The 16,113-nt window shown below is 39.5% G+C and overlaps 1 protein-coding gene across 46 annotated transcripts in view; it reads right to left on the bottom strand.

The window, feature by feature from the left end:
* SIPA1L1 (signal induced proliferation associated 1 like 1) overlaps positions 1 to 16,113 on the bottom strand; it is a 397,653-nt gene that overhangs the window by 60,891 nt on the left and 320,649 nt on the right. For all 46 annotated transcript variants that reach the window (XM_078335306.1, XM_078335307.1, XM_054240120.2 and 43 more), the window contains 2 exons: positions 6,827 to 7,400; positions 5,911 to 6,185 (listed from right to left, as the gene is read on the bottom strand). In XM_078335306.1, coding sequence (XP_078191432.1) covers positions 5,911 to 6,185; positions 6,827 to 7,400 — 849 coding nt within the window. The remainder of the gene's footprint in view (positions 1 to 5,910; positions 6,186 to 6,826; positions 7,401 to 16,113) is intronic.

Genomic DNA, 16,113 nt, shown 5'->3' with positions numbered 1-16,113 from the left:
CCATCACTGGCTCCTGGTCTCTTACTTATCTCTGCAAAACAGAAGAATGATATGTAGAACCAGGAAGTACACAACAGACTGAAGAATGCAGATACAATCTGGTTTTTAATGCTATGTATAAGCTTTCCTAAAAGAGTTTTTATTATATCATTCTAAGTAAAATTCTCTGTTGAGGAATGTTAACTCTAATAATACTTATACAATAAGGCAGACACTAATTTAGCTACATTACCCCAACTCTATGAAGTAGACACTATCATTATCCCTACTCTATAGAGGAGGAAGCAGAGGTCTAGAGAGATCAACTTGCCCAAGTTTACAAAGCCAGCAGGGGCAAAGCCAGGATTTGAACCCACAGAATTAATCCACCTGTAGGTTAGTCTTATTTTAGTCATTAACTAAAACATTCCAATTCTCCAAGGAAAACTCAACAACTTTTATAAAACCCAATTAAAAAGCTATGGTCAGCAGGAATTACAATGTCAATGCTAAAAGTGACAAGAGGTGACCTGTTGAAACCCTAAATTAATGGAAAAGCTACTCATCTCCTTAATCTGTTTTTCAGTCTTTGTATTCTTTCTCTTTTAGTCTCTTATTTCTCATAACTCTCTCCTTTTTCCTTAAGGCCCTATGGAATACAGAGAAATGAGTGACTAGGAAATTGAACAGATCACAATATTGGACTCACAAGTTAGAAAAGTTTTATTTTTGAGGATGGCTTGGTCCCTATAAGCCATGTGACTCTGGCTTGGAAAAAAAACACACAAACTCTTTGGATCAAAGCTCCTTATTTGAAAATAGAGAGATCTGAACCAGATGATTTCTAACTGCCCTCTTCACTCTAAAGCAGTATGATTTAGCACTTTAAAATACTGGATTTTTAAAATGAAGGAACAATGGTGTGGCATGTTCTTATTTAAGAGGTACTTTGGTCTTATGTAACCAGTTTACTTTTAGCTCGTCATTTTGAACAGCGCTTGTTTTCTTTAAGAACTACAGGTTAGTGGCCCTCAATAGAATAAAGGGTCGGCCACTCCACGCGATACCATCCAGAACACCACAGTTTAGTCTGTTCATCCAGGTACTTTTCATCTTCTCCTGGGAATGCCGTTGAAGATCCAGAGGTTGCAGATACTAATCTATTGATGCTAGCTACATACTCCAGAGGGGCGACAGCTGAGAGGTGAGGAATCAGGCAAGTCCTGCATAAGGGGCCCGCTCACTCCAGGGAGGTTTTCCAGTGAAGTCTCCCAGGACTGCGTCCATTGGGCTGTCATGCTAACTGGTTTCGTCCACTTTCTGGACTGCAAATGTACTTCTTCCAATCTCATTCTCATCATCGTTTTAATAAAAATGAAGCTGCTGATACAGAAGTGCTGGGAAGCAAAGAGCATGGTCCTTTTAAATGATATGGAAGCGGGGAAGGGAAGTGCTGGGTAGATGGGGCATGGTTGCTGGTTAGCATTCTAACCCCATGGATCTAGCTGAGGACAGGCACTCCTGCCTTCATACTCAGATGTTGCATTTCCCAAGACAACCCTGGCCTGGCACACCCCCATCCTGTGCCTATAAAAACCCAAGACCCTAGCAAGATAGGAACAGAAGCACTGGCAGTAGAGAGGAGCACACTGGCGGAGGCACACACAGGTGGAGGTACACACAGGGGACTGGACATCAAGAGGAACTCATCAACAGGCACCGGCGAAACTACATGGAGTTTGGCTGGGGCAGTCGGAGGAGAGCCCAGGCCACCAAGCAGCCTGACTCCAGGGAAAAACCATCTCCCTTCTGGCTACCCCATCTGCTGAGAGCTACTTCCACTCTATAAAACCTTACACTCATTCTCCAAGCCCACATGTGATTGTTTCTTCTGGTACACCAAGGCAGAAACCTCGGGATACAGAAAGCCCTCTGTCCTTGTGAAGAGGCAGGGATCTAATTGAGCTGGTTAACACAAATCACTTATAGATGGCAAAATTAAAGGAGCAAAACTAAAAGAGTGCCCTATAACACAGGCTTCCTGGGGTTTCAGGAGCTGTAAACATACACCCCCTAGACACTGCCGTGGGGTTGGAGCCCCAGAGCCTGCCCATCTGTATGCTCCCCTAGAGGTCTGAGCAGTGAGGCACTGAAGAAGTGAGCCACAACCCCATCACACAGGCTATGAGGGGGACAAGGGAACGTTTCCCATTTCACTGCCATGAGGATTAAAAGAGAAAATGCAGGCCGGGCATATAGTAGGGGCTCAGAAAGTCTGCTATACTCTCCCTATCCCCTCTTCTCTTCAGAAAAGTATAGTTTGGAAACAATTCATAAAGGGGTCTGCGTATTTTCCAAGAACAGGGAAAAGAGCCTTGTTTTACATTCTATTCATTCATTCATTTTGAAATGGAGTCTCCCTCTGTCGCCCAAGCTGGAGTGCAGTGGGGCCACCTAGGCTGACTGCAACCTCTGCCTCCTGGGTCAAGCGATTCTCCTACCTCAGCTTCCCAAGTAGCAGAGATTATAGGCATGTGCTACCATGCCCAGCTAATTATTTTGGTATTTTTAGTAGAGAAGGGGTTTCACCATGTTGGTCAGGCTGGTCTTGAACTTCTGACCTCAAATGATTCACCTGCCTCAGCCTCCCAAGGGATTACAGGCTTTACATGTTAATTAAATACCACTTCTTTGTTGTTGAACTACTACATGCATTTTTAAAAAGCTGCTTTTTCAAAATGAATGACTCTCCCATGTGAACACACAAATCCATGTGTGTTTGTATTACATCCTGGAGGTGTGTGTATTACACACAGTCGTCATCTCCTCCACCCCCTTGCCTGTGTCCCACTCAGGGTCCTGGCGACCCTAAGAACCACCAGGCTGAGAGGCAGAGGAGCAACTAGCCTCGAGGTCTGTCCTGCCTCTTGCTGCAGCTGCAGTGACTGGTGGTGAAGTCTACTATTCAAAGAACAGAGTAATTAGTTGCTAGAAAAACAACAGTGGGAGTGTGAAAAGCAGAGGAGAAGAAAAAAATGACATAAGAGCATTATTCTATTTTGTTGAAAATTATAACAAGGTGTTAATGCTTCAACTATTCCTTTTGAAGTTATTTCTTTTTTTTTTAGAGATGGAGTTTCACTCTTGTTCCCCAGGTTGGAGTGCAATCTCAGCTCACTGCAACCTCTGCCTTTCGGGTTCAGGGGATTCTCCTGCCTCAGCCTCCTAAGGAGCTGGTATTACAGGCGCCCACCACCATGCCCAGCTAATTTTTTTTTTTTTTTGTATTTTTAGTAGAGATGGGGTTTTGCCATGTTGGCCAGGCTTGTATGGAACTCCTGATCTCAGGTGATCTGCCCACCTCAGCGTCCCAAAGTGCTAGGATTACAGGTGTAAGCCACTCCCCCCAGCCCTCACTGAGGTTATTTCTAAAGGAAGGAGAGAGGAGCAGGCTTTCAGCCCTCCAAAGGTATCAAAGCATTTCCCACTTGCCCTGCCCCGGTCTGATGGCTTTTCAGATGGAAACTGTAGTGAAAGGGGCCCTGTGCAGTGCACTAATCCTTTCTCTAGCCTCCCCTCCTGGCACCCAAACAACAGGTCACTGACATCTCCACTGTCTCCTCCGGGAAGGCCTGAGAGCCTCACAGTGCTGTGACAGCTCATTCACTCCCTGGTGTGCTGGAACTGGCAATCATCCCATCTACCCCAATGCTGCCTGCAGCACCCCAATACTGCAGTGACATCACATCAGTAGCTTGGAACCAGCCACAGTGGGAGTATCTGCACCACAGAAATCAGCAAATACTACAGATAAAGTTTTTTTTCCCTCCCAAACAGAAAGCCAACTTACCAGCACAGCACTGCTGATTCTGGTGTATAAGGAAAGAATCTCCAAGCACACAAAGTGGCGGTTCAGAGCCTGGACTTTGATGTTAGGCCTAAATTTGCCAGATGAGCTTAGCAAGTTACTAACCTTTGAGTCTTGGTTTGTTTTAAAACAGGAATAATACTAACACTATCACCAGAAAGGTTGTTATAAGAATTAAATGCGCTAATCCATAAAAAGGTGCTTTTTCCAGGGCCTGGCGTATTAAAGCAAAAAACTCACTACATTAGTTACTTTCATTGACACACCACAATATACCTAGTCTAGTATACCTCCTATCATGGCTCCGTCTACCCAGGTCCAGGTCTCTTATGTGTCTTTCTAGTAACAGGTACTTACAATGCTAATGTCTGTACTGTTGTCTCATTCCACCCACAGTCACACAAACCCATTTCCCTCTCCTTTCCTGCATATAACCCTGGGAGCTTAGCTACAAGGGAAAGACCTCTGAGAAGGCAAGATGGCATCACGAAGTCAAAGGCTCCGTATTTCAGTAGACAGTCCTTAGCCTAATGTCTATAACTCTTTACTGTAGGTAACTAAGGTTGACAATTTACAAAGATTAGTTATCTTCTCCCGTCTTTAACTGCCTGCTTAGAGCAATAAAGCAGACAATTTGAAGGAGAGACAGCCGAGAAAGAGAAGAGAAGGAATGCAGCAAGGTTGGAGACTATCATAAGCAAGAACCCCACTGCCTTTCTCAGCCATCTCACATCATTTTTTGAATCACAGTTCAGCACATTACTTAACATTTAATGATGATATACTTGGAGAAACCAAAAAAAGCTAATAGGGTTCCTTAGGCCTGGTTAACTAAGGCAGGGTATGTGGGTAGGGCAGTTTCTGAATATTTCGTTCTCTCTAAAACAGGTGAAATTAAAAGTTCATATTTTGATTTCCAGGGAAATGCAGCCATCCAAAAGGCAGTTCTTCAAATTATCAGACAAAGGAATTTTTCTATATTTTGACATATGCACATAACCCCTAGACCCCCTAGGAGTTAAGCAGTATTAGGAAATACTATCCTGAGCAAAGTATATAAAACACACGCACGCACATGCACGTGCGTGCACACACACATGCGTGCGCCCACACACATGCATATTTGCTGCACTTTACTTTTTTTAAAAAGATACAAATAGCCCATCATCACCAGTACCTTTCTGCCACCTGATATTCATAAATCCATGAGAGCTCAGGGTGTAGGACTGGTCATCTTAGTGGGAAAATAGGTTACAGAACACTGTCTTGGCTTTAGAAAACCTAAGAATCAATTACCAAAGCTTAAGATAAATTCTTAGAAAACAATGGCATAAAATAAAAGATTTTAAAAACTAGCAAAAAAAAGCATGTACGTGTCCAAAGGAGAAAATAAACCGTTGATGAAATTTGTTCCACCAAAAAACCTTCCCAGAGACAGAGAAATTAAATTTTCAACAGTGTTGCTGGCTTGGCAGGAGCTGTGGGGGGTTGGGTAGGGCAGGGAACTCCTAGGCTTTCCCTTCTGGAAAAGACTAGGAACCAAAATGCCAAAGCACCAGGAGCAGAGGCAGCTCACCTGAAGCCAATCCCTAGCACATGCAGATACAGTTAGGAAAAGCAGCCACCAGGCTGAGACAGGAAAGGTCCAAACAATTGCTGAGTTTTGGGCAGCAATTGGTAGAGAAAAGAGAGTAAGAGCATCATGGAACATAAAACAAAAAAGATGCTGAGTGTCTTTTAATGTTAAGTGTTTAATGTTTCAGCTCCTATTGGAAGATTCTTAAGATGGATATTGTCAGACTTCTCTATCTGTAATGGCAACTTTATATATCCAGAGATGTAACTCCCAGGAATGGTCTCATTTTGTCACTTTCCAGCTGCTGTTGCCACACACTGAAAGGGAGCTTCATCCTGAGTCAGGTTCCACAAATGAAACATTCAGCATCACATGCAATCTACTGTTCTACACAACACCTTACCCCGCTACCTGCTAAGAGATGTTCTACATGGTACACAAACCCTGCAGTCAAGTCTCAGGCCCACAGCTGCCTCCTCAGACCTACCTCCGTGGGGTGCAGTCATCATGGGGAGGAATGATGACAACCTTCACCGTGACAGATGTTCTCAGGAGATCGATCATCTGCTCATGGCTAAGAGTGGCTACAGCCACCTTGCAGATCTCCACCAGGCGACTGCCCTGCCTCAGCCCTGCCTGCCAGGCATAACCGTAGGGCTCCACATCCGCCACGATGCCCTCATAGTTGACATGGAAGCCAAGCTGTCCTAACCCATTTCTTCGCAGAGTCATCTCCACTGATTCACAGCCTTTTGAAACAAACTAGACAAGGAAACAAAAGATATCGTGGTTTAAAGCGGTAGGGTATTAAGTGGTGGGCACGGAACTGGAAAATCATTGCAAGAAGGGTTAGTTTTGAATACCTTATTGCCAGCTGAAGAGCAGTCTGGTTATTTCTTCTTCACTAGTCTCCTATTCATTAGGCCAAAAGGAATACACTTGTTGCATCCAAAAAGCTCAACGGCTTCCCTGAAGTTACAAGGAAACCTCTAACAGAGACCTACAGGGAGCTGGCAGTAAATAGAAACCATTTACTGCTACTTATTTCGCCTTTGTAAAATTCAAGGCAGCAGATACTGAAACAATTCTTTCACCACCACCAGCAGATGACTGAGCTGCAGCATCAGGGAACAGGTCACAGGCAAATGGGTTACACACACACACACACACACACACACACACACACACACACACAGAGTGTAAATGCATCTTCCCTGATTTCTATTTTTCTGGAACATCCGTGGAAAACACAAACATGAGATAAACTCTGTTTGCTTCACACATCAAGTGAGTTTTCAGAGGAGCTAATAACAGAGTGCAAGGTTCAGTATCTTGGCTCTAGTCTGTACTGAAAGCTTTATGAAAGAGAAATGGTATGTAAGGAACTGGAAAGAAAGACTCACCTGCAACCTTTTGACAATCTCTTTGATCTCCTCGTTGTTAATAAAACTCTCCACTGAAACACATTCTCCTCGTTCATAGAAGATTTTGAGGCTGGTGTCAGTGGAAGTCCACCCTATCACATCTCTACAGGAACAATTGAAGACCACGCTCTTCGTTTCCTGTTCAATGAGCACGATGAACTCATTGGAGATCCCTAAAAGGCAGTCTAGTTCCATGGCCTTACTGTAGTCTTTGGCCCGGACCACCCACACAATGGCCCCCATGCTGCTGAGCTCAGCTCCTGGGTATGGCTTAGACTTTTCCTTCTTCTTGGAAGCCAGAGAGATGAATGGAAACTTGCCAGAAGGGTCGATAGGGGTGTTGGTGACATTCTTTTCTGCCAGATCTTTCAGGTATTCCTGGCGGGTCCGAGTTGCCATGGCCCGGAACTTCTCCGATTTATGAGCAGCATTTTCTGCGTTTATCACTTTGGCCAAAAGGAAGTCCCTGAACACATTTGATTTAGGGAAAGTGACCCCTTTAGGAATGGGAGGCCCAAAGGAAGGCACATCTCTGGACCTGGTAACAGCCACACTGAGAGACAAAGATCAAAGAGAACCATGTCAGTACTTCTCAGTCTCACAACATCAAAATAAAATATACTTTCTCAAAGACAGAGTTGTACCTCAGATGCAAACGAGCTGCTTATTTTTCCATGAGAAACAACATACATTTCTGCTTAATCCAAGCATATTTTTTCATTCAATCACATTTAGGATTCATACAACATAAATTTTTTTCTAGGCCAAAAACAAACCTCCCCAAATCCCAAAAGCTTATGCTATTAACTTTCTTTACTAGATAGGAACTGACCATAACTCCATGTTAAAAAAATAGGTTTACTGTAATATTCTGCATAAGACATTTTAAATCCTACTAATTATTTTTTGGGGGTGGGGGTTTACTATAACCACATTATCTTTCAGAACAAGCATACATTCTGTGAGAACACAAATATGTTCTCTATTTTAGATATGATGTCTATAAGCAGAGAGCTCATACTGAAAATACCAGAAGATGCATGCCATAAAAGAAATGAATTATATTTTAATAAAATTTAACTAGTATTTTTTGGCCTAAGTGTGAGTCATTATGGAACCAGATTAAAAGCATAATTTTGAAATGAAAATTGGCATCTGAGTAACAGTATGAGAATAATCTTTATGTAATATCAACAATGCTTTAAAATCATATCTTTAAACTGAACTATTCCTTGGTCCTTTTGGTATTTTATTCTGACAGTCTATTTGTAAGAAAAATGTTTTCCTTCTTCCACTCTTCTAAGCAAGATTGATATAAAAAAGCCTGTTCCCATCATTTCTTCAGAATATATATTTGAAATTGGGCCTAAGAAATGGATCATATGAACATCTGTAATAACCTATTATTTTTAACCTCAAAAGGAAAAAAAATCTCCTAAAACAACAAATGAAGTTGTTGAAATAGAAACAGAGAGGTTGCATGTTTTATATCATGTTCCAAGATTTTAGTGAAGTTTGACATGGCTGGAAATAATGATTCCAACACATCAAATATTCTTCCTTCCAAATTAAAAGTGAGCAAATTAAGGAATTATACTTAGTATAAGGGAAACAATAAAAAATCTGTTTCTCTTGAACTCTTGGAATAGAAATGGCATCATCAGAGAGTATGTGTCTTTCAAATAAAATCGAAGAGCTTTGTTTCACTTTTTTTTAAAGAAGCATTTTGCTTTAAGATATTCAGCTCTGCTTTTCAAGAAATAGTTATTTCTTGTGAAAATAAGAAAAATAAAAATCAGCAACCTCAGGATGCAAATTATATTTTTGGCGGAATGGAAAAGCTACATGCTCAGAAGATGCCATGGGATGGCCTGTTTGTTGATTTCACAAATATATTTTTAAAGACTACTTAGTTTACTTCATGACAAAGAAAGGTGGCAAGCAACACTCTATTTTCTAACTGGAGGAGAGAATTTAGAGACTTCCATATGGCTTAATTATACCAATATGTATCAGGAAGGCAAATTTTCTTATCTATTGTGAACTGCCTGACTTGAATGCTGACAGCTGTATAATTTTAATTTGATCATGTCAATTTTTTTTCTCTTAAAGGCAAGCAAAAGATGCTGAAATCCAGATTGCTAGATTTTTCTAAGTGGAATCCTATAAGAATCCAGAAATATTTAATATCTTTCCTTTTAAAATCTGTAATTTTTCATCTGCTAATTTTACTCAAATTGTTATTCTTTCTCAGAAAATATCTGTGATTTTATTTTAAATAAGGAGAGCAAAATGCTCAGCAGAGGTGTGATTATAAGCACCCTCCATCTACTTGCCCCTTTAAATGGTTTTCTACAGATCCATTTATTAATTGATAGAACGTTAGACAAACATACACTGAAAACCTACTAACAATTAAAGCAGTTATAATGAACTGTGAGGAAAAGAACTGAATTCTTAACATATAATATTCAATGATTCACTGTGGTAGGGAGGTAAATGATACAGGCACTGAAATCAGCTTTGCATAGTCAGAAATAGAATCGTTACGGAAGATGAGGAAGATGATACCCTGGACTGCTCTTTTCAAATAAAGAATTCTGTTTTGGATAAATCAAACTGGCAAGGTTTCTACGAAGTTAAAAGCTCATTAATTTAGATGCCACAAATTCTGAAGTCTTGATAATAAGTCCAGGGTTAAGCTAAACAGAATATTTTTGCCTCTGTAAGAAAATAAGACGTTCTAGAATCTCAGTTTGCTATATGTAATTACTTAAGATATATTAATTATAAATGGTTCTTGGTATTTCTAAAAGCAGATTCCAAAGGGCCTCTGCTTGGCTTGCTTATGTTAGCCTCGTTGGCAATTCTGTGCCTTCTTGGAAATAATACATGCTTTAAAATCATAGCCAAGCTTTATTTACCCAGCATTGTTGAAGACTGGAACGTTCTACTCAAGAGGGTTATCTAGATGACAGAATTCAGAGGCTACAACAGTGATGGAAAGTTATCACAGGAAGGCAACTTAGAGAACTCAATGTTCCTCAAATTCTTCCAATAAAATCTTGGGTTTCATCTGAAAATTCACCCCAATTTTATATTCCACTGAAAAATATCTTTGTTCATTTCAACATAAAAATATCTTCTCACTCCAAAATCTCTGGGTACACTGAGGGACCAGGAAGATATCTTGTTTTTATTCTGTGGTTTGACATCTTCCCGAACCTCCGGTTGAGCAGCTGGTATAAATTCTTTACTTCTCCAGGAAACAGATGCAGAGAAGTAAAAGGATTTGCCCAGATTTGTCAGAGAGAGCCAGGATTGGAATGTAAGCTTCTGGACAGCCAAGAGAGTGCTCCACAACAAGCCCACACTTACTCCCTCTGATGAAGTGCTTTGAAACCTTCTACTCCTGAGGCACCTGCTAAAAGGGACCATCCCCATGGTGGCCAAAGAGACAATGAGGCTGTTTCTAGTTGAAATGGGCCATGTAATGTTGGTTGGCATCAAATAGCTTGGATGAAGCAACAAGTCTTTATACCTATGGCAAACTTCAAGCTTACACATAAAAATGTCCCAAAGACTTCTAAACAGAAGTTTAGTGGATAAAAAGTGAGAAAAAATAAGACATTTTAAATTTGGAAGCACCATGGAAAATCAGCAATAACCAACAATCCCCAGCCTAAAATTTAAAAGGAAGGTGACACAGAAAACATCAAATGGTAGAGGGAAGTCTCCTCTTCTTGGAGCCTAGATCAGATTAACTGGCCAGGGTGGCTTCCAAGAAAGCAGATATGGGCAAAGGGCAGCAAAGATCAAACATGTGCCAATCATTCTCTTGTTCATCAGATGAAGTAGGGGCAGGGGAGCGTGTGAGAGGAGGCCTTCCAGCCCAAGGGCAGCATATGCAGAGTGGAGGAGCAGAGCACGCTGTTCTGGGGAGTGGTGAGTGGCTCCAAAGGAGCGAGGTAGGCATCGGGTGCAGAATGGTAGATGAGACTGACTGACAGGAGGCCAGACCTGAAGGCCCTGTGCAGTAAGCTATGCTCACAGGTCTGAACTTTTCTCTAAATGCTTTTAAGCACAATGAATGATGTAATCAGACTCTTATCTTAGAAAGGTCAGCTGCAGTGCACAATAGGGATGATGAGTAATTGAGGCTTAAAACAAACCTTCTTAGAGAAATTTTGACCACTTGACCTTCTTGGATTTTTTCTTCTTCTCAATTGAAGCTTGCAAATTCTTTTTTTTTTTTTTTTTAAAGAGAGGAAAGAGGATGAACACAGACATTTAATGGACATGCATCACACTTCCTCTCTGCCTATGCTAGACATTTTACTTACAGGATTTTAAGTGGATGTCAAGCAGTCCTACTGCACTAAGAAGTTTAACAATTTGGTCTAATTCCAAGTGGTTTTTGTACTACATCATACTGATTCCTTTCAACAGTTATTACATTTTAATTACCAGGTATGAAAACCTCTCTGAGAGGAGTAACATAAATTTCTACCTTCCTAAACATGCCTACTGACCACAATTTAACATTTGTTTTGAAGACTCAGGGTCATTGTTATAACTACTTATTACTATTCTAGTTTTAAAATGATAAAAATTATTTAATTTCATCAAATAGTGTGTCAATGTCCCAATTTACAAATGTTTAGGATGTCCTAAGATCTTTAGAGTCTTTTCCTCTAAACTGGCATCTAAATAGGGTACACACATTGCAATTAATTTAGCTTTTAAAAAAATGCTTTATTCTAAAAAATGTTTTATTAATTTAGCTTTTAAAAAAATGTTTTATTATAGATTCCCCTTCATTTTCTCACGATTTCTTATAACTTATTTATTGAAGAAATTGGGCTTTTTGTCTGCACAGTTATTCGGCGTAAGAATTTTGTCAACTACAAACAAGTTCCTCTGTCTTTTGTTTTTCCTATAAATTGGCTTGTGTGGAAGCTTGATGAGATTCGGATATAATTTTTTTGGGGGGGGCAAGAATAATTCATAGGTGAGGTTGTATTCTTCCATTATGAGGCACACATTTGTCTCTTTTTATATTATTTGCATCCTTTGGTGATCAATGCTTAAATCCATTAATTCATTAGTTGTTGGAAAATGATATTAGTCTATACTGTGTTTTCATAGTGAAGCCCTCAGGACTGACTGAAGCATACAACAGTCCCCCTTATCTATGGTTTTGGTTTCTGTGGTTTCAGTTAGCCCTGGTATACTACAAGGAGGTATTCTGAGAGAGACACCACATTCATATAACTATTATTTAAGTATACTGTTAAAACTGTTCTATTTTATTAATTACAGTTAATATCTTACTATGCCTAATTTATAAATTAAACATCATATAGGAAAAAGACATAGCGTATACAGGGTTAGGTACTATCCGTGGTTTTGGGCCTCCTCTGGGGGTCTTGGAATATATCCCTGACAGATAAGGGAGGAATTACTGTATTTGGTTTTTTGGTCCAAAATCAAATGACCCCAGACTGCTATGCTGATTGAATTCATATCTTTGATGTGAATAGTTTTTCAGCATCTCCTCTGTCAATAAACAAATATTTGTTTCCAGCATACACTCACTATTAACAGCCCTTTTTTTTCATTTTGTTGCTTCTAATCTTCTCTATCAACTGGGATCAGACAATTAAGGTCACTGCAATGATAAAAATGAAACAATGGAGACTGGAGGGCTCCCTTATTGGTTATAGGATAAGCTTTAGCATGCAGACTTAGTGACTAATTTCTGAGTTCTTGGCTACATGATGACTCACATTAATTGCCCTCTGGAATTAGTCTGAATTAGGTAGTTATTCCTATGTAGGCTTTCTAGTCTCCAGGGAGATATAATACAACATTATTTTGAGATCTCATCTCTGCATCCACTATAGGGATTTTTCTCTCTTTGTTCTGTTATATCCCATCGTCTAGAGTAGTGTCTAGCACATATATGCTAAGGGATAAAGAACTAATACAAAATAAATGAATAATGACAGTCTCCAAATTTATCTTTCTGTGTACAAATTACCCAGCATGGTAACAGTGGATAATTTTTCCTAGAATTCCACTTACGTAGTGTTGAACTGATGGCCTAGCATACTGGGGGCCTCCACTATCTTTCCTGCATTACTTCCCTTTCCTACATTAGTTATCTGTTCCGCATTAGTTAGCTGTCCTGCATTAGTAGCCTTTTTATTGTGCTTTCCATCCTCCCTCCCATCTCTAGGCTTCTATCCTTTCTACTGAGTCCTAGAATGATTTCTTTTTCCCATTGAATTCCATCCACTTATGCTTTAACACATACACTCCAAATCCCAGCTTCTCATAAATATCCATGTAACTTCAGCCTCTAATGACCTGACACCTCTCTGCACTATTACAGCAGGACACTCTTTCAAGGAAACTTTTCCCCTTTCCACAGTTCAGATACCAGATAGCTGTAAGTAAATAATATATGTGTGTTCATGGTGGAGAAAGTTGGAACCAAGAGGTTTTAAATGCTTAAAAGCACTTTGGGTATAAAAAATAGAAAGAATGAATATAACCTATATATTCATTCTTTGGCACAACAGGATGACTATAGTTTTTAAAATAATTTTTACAGTTAAAAATAGTTTAATTGCACACTTAAAAATAACAGTATAACGAGACTGTTTGTGACACAAAGGATAAAAGCTTGAGGTGATAGATACCCCATTTACCCTGGTGTGATTATTATACACTGCATGCCTATGTAAAAACATCTCATGCACCCCCAAAATATATACACCTACAATGTACTCACAAAAATTAAACAATAAAAATAAATTTAAAAAGCATTGGAGTTACTCTAGCTGTATCACTTAGGGATAAAATTAAATTAGATTTAAATAAAATAAGTATAAATCAACCCATGTCTAAGTTTATCCACCAAACCACCCCTAATAAAAGAGGCCTATAAATTCATATCCCTAGTAGTTTGAGGAGTGGCTGGGTTTGAGAAAAACTCACGGTTGTAAAAATTCTTTGAAGACCCATGTTTTCTCTGAAAATTGATATTTTCCATTCCACCTCAGAATACATTTATTTTCATAAGAAAATAAGCTCATCCTCACCCCTCCCTCAACATTAAAGACTAGAAGAAAGGTGCTCTATTTATTCTGTGCCTTCAAACACTTGCTGACATCACCATCTACCCAGGAGGCATGCCTGCCTCTTTTGAAAAGGATGGCAAAAAAATTACTGATCTTTATAAGTTTACAAGAGGCAAAGGTCACTATTCTATAATCTCTTGTCATTTCTTTCAGTGATATTACAAAATGATATGTTCTCTTGGATTTATAAAAAGGCCAAAATTCACCACTTAAAAGCTGTATGCTGGACCTTCAAATAAGCCTGGTAACTAAGAAATTCCAGACGTGCTCACATGTCTTGAGCAGGGGTGGTCAGTATACCCCTCCCCACAAAGACTACTAGTGTTACATGCTGGGATTAAAAAGATGGGCTCTCAGGCAACAGATTAAAAGTAAGAGAGAGAAGGTAAAAATCATAATTTTCAGGAGAGGGGTGATAAAAATAAAAAAGTAAAGCACTGAAGAAGGCAAACACACCTGCCCTCAGCAGTCTGTTTAGACTTGTGCAGTCCATTACAGTCGCCACTGGCCAGCTGTGGCTATTGAGCACCTGAAATGTGACCAGTGCAACCAAGGAATATCAAATTACATTAAATTTTAATTAATATATGACTTAAAAACTGATACTTAATTCTGTTATTTTAAAGCTTTGAAAAAGTCCATTTGGAAGAATCTGGGTGTATTAAATCTACCTTGTCAATTGTAAATTTTATGAAATCTAAATATAGATTAAGCATCACCAGTGAAAATTTAGCCTCCTAATTGAGATATGCTGTAAGTCTAAAATGTACTTCAGGTTACAAAGGCTTAGTCAAAAAAAATAAACATGTAAGATGTCACAGTAATTGTTAAATGCTGGAAAAATTAATGTTGAAATAATACTTAGATATATTAAGTAAATAAAATGTATAAATGGGTCAAAACCAGTGTCAACATTAATTTCATCTATATCTTGGCCCTTTTTTAAAAATCTGGCTATTAGAAAATGTAAAATTAATATACAGTTTGCATTATAGTCTCACTGGACGGTACTGATTTAGACAAGAGCTTGAAAAGAAGAAACTTTCTTTAAAACAAATTACATAGCTTTCTTCTCCCCAAACTTGGTAGTGCCCATTCAAAATGGGTTTAGCTTTCTAGTAAAAGTATGAAGCGGTATGAAATTCTTTGCATGAATCTAGTACATAGCATGTTTGAATTTCTCAGAGTATTTTCTAAATGCAAGCAGTTATTCATCCCAATTATAGCTGATTGTTCTGTGCTTTCATTCTACAGCTAACCAGAGCAGCTTTTTTGGACACTATTTCCTTGATAAGAGGTTTCAGATCTAGGTCTCCATTGTTGGGGTTTCTACCCCAACTCTAGGAAACTACAGACGTCTTTGGTCTTGGGTGTTCACCTTGGCTCAGCACTTGAGAAGTTCTGGAACAGCCTCTGTGTTGGGAGCTAGGAGTGCAAAACCCAGCATGTGAGAAGAGATGGCATAGCAGCATGGATAAGAGTCTGGGCTCTAGAATTGGACTGGCTGCATCACTGCCTAATTCTGCTCAAAATACTAGCCAGCTCACCTGAGGCAAGTGACCTGGCTTAAATTTCATCATCTGGAAATGGAGATAAAAGCAGTACCCATCTCATAGGTGTTAAAGATTAAATGGGATATACATGCAAGATGCCTAGAACAGTATGGGGCTTATAACAAGAGCTCAACCAATGCAGTTATTAGGATATGTGCAAGGAAGGTGACAGCCAGCAGGAGACCAACTACTTGTTTTTTTCTTTAAACTACACTTACTCTACTCCTAGAATTAATTTCTCTTACTCCTAGAAATAGACAATGTGGATCCCACAAACTGTCAATCTGTACTGGTTACTTTTCGTGCAGGCAACATTTTAGGATGGAAAGATACGCTAAATTGTCTATATTTTGAAAGGACTGACGCATATATTAGAAACATCTTACAGATGCCAGAACATTATCCTTACACATTCTGGCACTACACCCATATCAAGCCAGCATCACAGGTCCATATCCCCTTCAACTCTTAACTCTCCAGTATTCTTACAAAGAAAGGTCTCTGCAGATAGAGGCCTGAATTCTGATACTCATGTGACTACATCAACAAGTGTCACTGAACGCTA

The sequence above is a fragment of the Callithrix jacchus genome, chromosome 8 (genome assembly GCF_049354715.1).
Source record: "Callithrix jacchus isolate 240 chromosome 8, calJac240_pri, whole genome shotgun sequence".
Lineage (NCBI taxonomy): Eukaryota > Metazoa > Chordata > Mammalia > Primates > Cebidae > Callithrix > Callithrix jacchus.
Note: the sequence above shows the minus strand (reverse complement) of the source record. Positions and strands in the feature narration are given on the sequence as shown.